Source organism: Suncus etruscus, chromosome 2, assembly GCF_024139225.1.
Source record: "Suncus etruscus isolate mSunEtr1 chromosome 2, mSunEtr1.pri.cur, whole genome shotgun sequence".
Classification (NCBI taxonomy): Eukaryota; Metazoa; Chordata; class Mammalia; order Eulipotyphla; family Soricidae; genus Suncus; species Suncus etruscus.
Genome location: NC_064849.1, coordinates 53337777 through 53343923, shown reverse-complemented (window position 1 = coordinate 53343923; position 6147 = coordinate 53337777). Strand labels below are relative to the sequence as shown.

Here is a 6147-nt window from a genome sequence, read left to right as displayed (position 1 = left end):
GCCTTGAGCCTTGGCCCCACCCCCAAAAGATTAGGACAATCTGCAAAACTGGGATGGCTATTCCCCCAGGAGAAGTTGCAGTCTGGGGTTCTATAATAAATGCTGCCATTAATGCTCTCACATTTGCCCTAGATAAAGAGTAGTAAAGGTCTCTCTCCCTCTGTGACTCTCAGGGGCCCCACACCAGCCCCAAGAAAACCAACCAGATTAATCCTGTTCATAAAAATCTGTTTAATAAATATACATCTTAGAAGTACCAAAATAATTACCAACAAAATACACTATGTACATCATTTACAGGAGGGTCACATAAATGACATTTTTAGCTCCACACCACCAAAGTGTTTTAAGTACATGTACCCAATGGTTACAAATCACAGGATTCAAATGGAGTCAGCCTTAAATTCCATGGTGGTTCCATTGAAAAGTACAGTTAAATTTTAGTCCTTTCACTAATTGTTGATGGCTTTTCCACAAATCTCCACAAGGTTCTTTGAATCCCAATGATCTTTCTTGCCTCATCCCCACCAGGTTCACAAAAATGACAAAATGAGAGGGCCAATCCACAACAAAAAAATATTCTGGGCCAGACAGTATGGAGTGTGGTTTTAAGTGCACCCTGATTTTTTTTTCCTTTTTTTTTTTTTCTTAGAAAAATAAAACTTTGTTTTTTTACAAATATACAAAGTCCATGTTCTTTCAGTCGCTTTCTGAAGCTCATAACGTCAGGCGCTGGCCTCCAAGGACACAATCATCGTAGGGCAGCTGAAAACAGAGAGGAAATAACACATTAAACTTCTAGTGATATTTTCCCCTTTCTTTTTTCTGGGGTGTGTGTGTGTGGGATTAAAGTTTGGGGGACACATTCAGCACTGCTGAGGAACTATAATGTTCTCAGGAGTGAAACAGTACTGGGAGACCAAAGTGTGCCAAGAATTGAACTGGGGTCAGCTGTATACAAGGCAAGCAAACACTGCTCTTTCCAGCTCCCTTCTAGAAATTTTACTAGAGTGTTGGTATCATGGTGAAGGCCACTATGGAAAATAAATCTTCTATAGTATCACCCTAACTATACATGAACCCCACAGCTAAGTTTTTCTTTTAATGTACTTCTTTGAAAAAAAGGGGTAAGAAGCCAAAGTTCTGTCTATAGACTACTTTGCACAAGTGCTGAAATCCTGGTGGGCGCTGGGAGGGAGGAGGGAGAGCAGCCATGCACTGGCCCTGCAGAGCATGAGGAAGCTGGCAGCGGGCGGATATTTACCTCGTCCTCCGTGAACTCGGACTCTGTGTCATAGCTTTCCTCGTCCTCGCTCTCTGGCAGCATCTGCAGGTTTTCTAGGGTGAGCTGACCCAGCTGCTGCTGGATCCGTGTGTTGGGGCGGCCCCAGGTGAGCTGGTATGGGGAGTAGCCCTGGTAGGTGACCTTATTGACATCAGCACCACATCTCAACAGGAGAGCCACCAGGTCAGGATTCTGCAGGTCCACCGCTAGGTGGAGGGCAGTTCGGCCATTGCAGGGCTCCTGAAACCAAAAGGAATTTGAGATCATCAGGCCTGGACTTTTCACTCCAAATAAGATACGTGATTCTTGTCATAGAAGACTGAGCAGCCTCTTTACCCCAACTCACCTGAGCATTGACATCAGCACCCAAGGACACCAAAAGCTCCACAATGCCCAGGTAGCCATGGATTGAGGCTAAGTGCAAACACGTGTGGCCTAGAAAGAGAAGAAGTAGAGTGATTACTTGCTTTGGCCCTCCTCTATTCAGTCTCAGAAGCAAACTCTTTTTATATTGTTAAAAACCCAGAATGCTAGTTGCTTATGCAGGCATCGAGGAGGCCTAGATACATTCTTCTCTGCCTAACACAGGCTGAGTGTCAGATTTTGCCTGTGCTAACTAAGTGGGCTCACCCTGCCCCCACATACCGTTGTAGTTGGTGGCCTGCAGGATGGAATGGAGGTGCTGGGTCCCAGAAGACTGAGTCAGGACACCCACGCTGGCCAGGCAGCCCTGCTCACAGGCCAGGTGTAGGGGGGTATTTCCTCGAAAGTCTCGGAGCTCTGGATCACAGCCAGCTTCCAGAAGTGCCTCAGCAATGTCTGGCTGGCTGGTGATCACAGCCAAGTGGAGGGGAGTCTACAAATAGAGGAAGGGAGAAAAAAGAAGATAAACCACTGCCCCAATGCTCACTCTAGGCCCAAGCACCCCCAAACTATTCTGGGTGTGGGTGGGTCATCTCAGAGGGGTGCAAGAAGGGGACAAATACTAATGCCTCCAAGTCGGCCACAAAGCCCTCATCTAACCAGCAAGCTGCTCCTTTGGTTGCTGGGAGATTGCAATGTAAGGATGGGGTGGGGGCACAGGCTAGGCCCATTGGCTTTGCCATTAGAGAGGCAAACGAGGGGGAGCTGAGCTGGGCTGGCTTCTGGGAGAGCAGGCTGAAGGCAGGGGGCAGGCACACACCTGCTGGAGGTTGTTCTGGAAGTTGATGAAGGCCAAGTCTCCTTTCACCCGACGGACCACTTCCAGGGTCAACGCCTTCTCTTCATGGATGATGGCCAAGTGCAGGAACCTGTAGGGCGGAGGGGAAAAAAAACCCCAGGGCTGGTGAGTGCATGGCCTGGGGCCCTGGGAGGCGCGGGCTGCAGGGGATTGCGCAAGGTCGGGGTTTCTGGAGGCCTCGGCCTCGGTGTTTTCCGCGAGGTTATTATGAGCTGAGTGTTCCTGGCAGCCGCCCAGGGACTTTCCGCCTCCCCCACCCCCTTCCCCGGGCGCCGGCCAGACCGCCCCGCCCTCCCGCCGGCCGGAACGCCCTGTACTTCCCCTCCCGGCCGCAGGGCGCCTGCCAGCGGGGCAGAAACTCCCGCCCCCCCCCCCCTTATGCAAGCGGGGACTTCGCGTCCCTGCTGCCGCCGCCCCGCCCCCGGCCGGGAGGATCCGCACTGGGGGTGCCAGTGTGTGCAAAGCGAGGCTGCTAAGGCTGAGCCGTTGGAGCCCCCCTCCCCAGCCGTGCAGCTGGATGGCCTTGCAGGTTGGAGACTAAACAAATGCATAGGCCCAGGGGGTGCCCAGAGTCGAAGCTACACAGATGCATAGGCCTAGGGGGTGCCCAGAGTCGAGGCTAAATAAATGCATAGGCCCAGGGGGTGCCCAGAGTCGAGGCTGCACAAATGCATAGGCCCAGGAGGTGCCCAGAGTCGAAGCTACACAGATGCATAGGCCCAGGGGTGCCCCGAATCCAGGCATAGGCCCAGATGCATGCATAGGCCTAGGGGGTGCAGTCCCGGCGCGTCCCGCTTGCTTCTCTCCCCCCCTTCCACTTCTCTCTCTACCCCGGCGCACTTACGAGTCTCCGTCCTCGGTGAGCTGCTGCTTCCAGGGCTCGGCGCCGCTCGGCGCGGTCTGCGTCTCCAGGCGGATCTCCTGCAGCTCCTTCACCATCTGCTCGTAGTCCTCGTCTTTCATGGAGTCCAGGCCGCTGTCGTGGCGGTCCTCGAGCAGCCGCTCCTTCTTGAGCGCGTCCCGGGGGCCATCCAGGGCCCGGTCCGGGGCTGGCGCGGCGGGGTGAAACATGGCGGGGCTGGGGTTGGGGCTCGGGCTCCGGCGGGCTGCGCTGGCGTCTCGCTGGGTCCCCCGCTGCAGTGCGCCGCACAGCCCTGCACACCCTCCTGGCACGTCCGGCGGCTCAGTGAGCAGAAGGCCGAGTCCCGGGCTGGCTCGCTCGCTCGTTGGCTCGCTCGGCTCCTAGTCTCGGCGGGGCACGCACAGTGGGGCTCGGCAGCGCCGCGCAGCGCCCTATAAACGCGCGGCGGGGATTTCTCCGGGGCGGGGCCAGGCGCGGGGAATTTCCAAGCCAGTCAGACCTGAAAAGAGAACTGGCTTCGCTCTGCCGCTGGGTTGGGGCTGGGGTGGGGGGAGCAGCCTCGACTCCGCGCTGGGGTTCAGCAGAGAAACTCCCCACGATGAGCCACTGGGGTCATGCCCAGGGAACTTTTTTTCTGAGGAGCGCTGAGTGGCTGGAAAGTCCTCCCGGCCAGCCCCCTCCCGGTACTTCCCTGCAGCCTGCACCCGGTAATCCCAATCCCTCTGCAAACCCCCCTCTTGTCCCCGGGGTTTCCCACGGCCCTTTGGATTTGGGGGGGGGGCGCTTTGGCGGCCACTGGTATTTCAAGGACGCAGCCTGGCTGTGCGGCTTGACTTGGTAGGGGGGGTTGCCAGCCTGCCTGGTTCTTTCCGTTTTGGGTTTTCTTTTTTTTTCTTTATTGCTCTTTTGAAAATCCGAGTGGAAATGATGGATCCGCTTCCCCAAACTGCAAGGAAGGATGTGCTGCTGTGAAAAGGTCACTGGCTGCCTTCTCTGACTCTGCCACTAGGTTCTTCTTCACCCTGCAGAAACAACTAGCCTCCGACACCCCCACCCCCCAAATAAACCACCAAAAGCCCCTTAAAGTGGAAGTGGTAAAAGCTTTGGCGTTAAATACCTATAGGCTTGGAGAACCCTCAAATCATTTCCGCGGGATTAATAATCCTGATGGGGGGAGGGATGGACAGTCTTGAATGTGGGAGGAAAAAGCTGATTATGGCTTTGTAATCAGCATATGAGACCCCCTTTTTCCCCCCCAGTAAAGCATGGTGTTTTCAATAGAGTTGGTAGATCTTATGCAATATTGAAATAATCACCGAGACCCTGCTGGTTTGCACCCTGACTGGAGTCTGCACCTACATAACTAGATATCACACTTGTCCCACCCTCCACTTCCAGGTCAGCAGGCTTATTCCATCTACTCTTAGAATTGGTTCAAGCAACAGAAAGCAACCTGGACAGTTATTCAGAACAGGCCAGGAGGTCTGTATAGACTTGCAGAGATTTCTGTTGTTTCTCACAATCCTCTTTATCTTGACCACTCACCTACTAGCTATTCTTTTCCTCTGGACTCACAACTGTGATCCCTCCTTCCAACATCTGAAGGTAGTGAAACAGGATCAAAGGAGGATAAGAGACAACTAGAGGGGGAAAAGTCAAATAAAACCCAAAACCTTCATGGTAGTAATGATCACCTATTAAAATAAAAGAAAAACTTGCCAGGCACAGATTCTTGTCTCTGCCATTTATGGTATACAATTGCACAATTACTGGGACAAGGTGAAACGGTGGCTCTAAGAAGGAAATCTCAATTCCAGACTCTACTCATACAGAACTGCCTATCAGAGAGATCAGTTTATTGCTGTGATATGCCTGTGCTTCTACTATGATCATATTTAATGCTACTTAATTGTTTTTCCAACTTAAAAATGTTATTGCTTGGCAAGAAATGCCTGTCTAACTGCTTACAGGTGACTTTGGCTCTTGGAAATATTATAGCATTAATATCTGGAAGGACTCCAATACTTTTATGAGACACTATAGTTCTCAATTTAGTTCTCAATTAATCATGTAAAATAGGTATGGTTCCAACTTTCCTAAAAAAAGAAAGCTAAACTGCAGAATAAATTTATCTAGGCAACCTATTGGAGCATATGTGATTTCCATCACAACATACTCATCATTTTACCAAAGCATTTAGAGTCTCTGAATACTTTTGAAAACATGTTTTGAAAATGAGACTGAATACAGAAACATCTTGAAGATACTCAAAAATCTCTTCTATTTCACTATTTAGGGGAACATCTACCCCATATTCAGGTCCTAAAGAAAATATGCTGAAATGTCACATTCTTCATGAGTTCCTTATAAATTTGTTGTTGTTTTGGGGTCATCTCTGGTGCTGCTCTGGACTCTGCACCCAGGAATTAAAATCCTGACTGTGCTCTGGAGACAATATAAGATGCTGGGGATAAAATCAAGGTCAGCTGTGTGCAAGGCAAACATCCTACCCTCTATACTTTGTCTTGGCCTCTAGGAGAGATTTTTGATTTATTTTTTTGTTTTGTTTTGTTTTGTTTTGTTTTTTGGGGTCACACCCAGCAGCCCTCGGGATTACTCCTGGCTCTATGCTCAGAAATAGCTCCTGGCAGGCTTGGGGGACCATATGGGATGTCGGGATTTGAACCACCATCTTTCTGCATGCAAGGCAAACTCCCTACCTCTATGCTATCTCTCCAGGCCCCCTAGAAGACATTTTTATCATCAGTTTTAAAAATG

The 6147-nt window shown here is 51.0% G+C and overlaps 1 protein-coding gene across 1 annotated transcript; it reads right to left on the bottom strand.

Annotated features, from left to right (window-relative positions):
- Window positions 1-211: 211 nt before the first annotated feature.
- On the bottom strand, window positions 212-3710 carry NFKBIA (NFKB inhibitor alpha). The gene is made up of 6 exons (XM_049766770.1): window positions 3352-3710; window positions 2469-2577; window positions 1931-2141; window positions 1632-1720; window positions 1265-1525; window positions 212-765 (listed from the first exon to the last, which is right to left on the bottom strand). Exons 1-6 carry the CDS (start codon window positions 3576-3578, stop codon window positions 718-720), a joined length of 945 nt encoding a protein of 314 aa, XP_049622727.1. The 5' UTR covers window positions 3579-3710; the 3' UTR covers window positions 212-717.
- Window positions 3711-6147: the final 2437 nt, after the last annotated feature.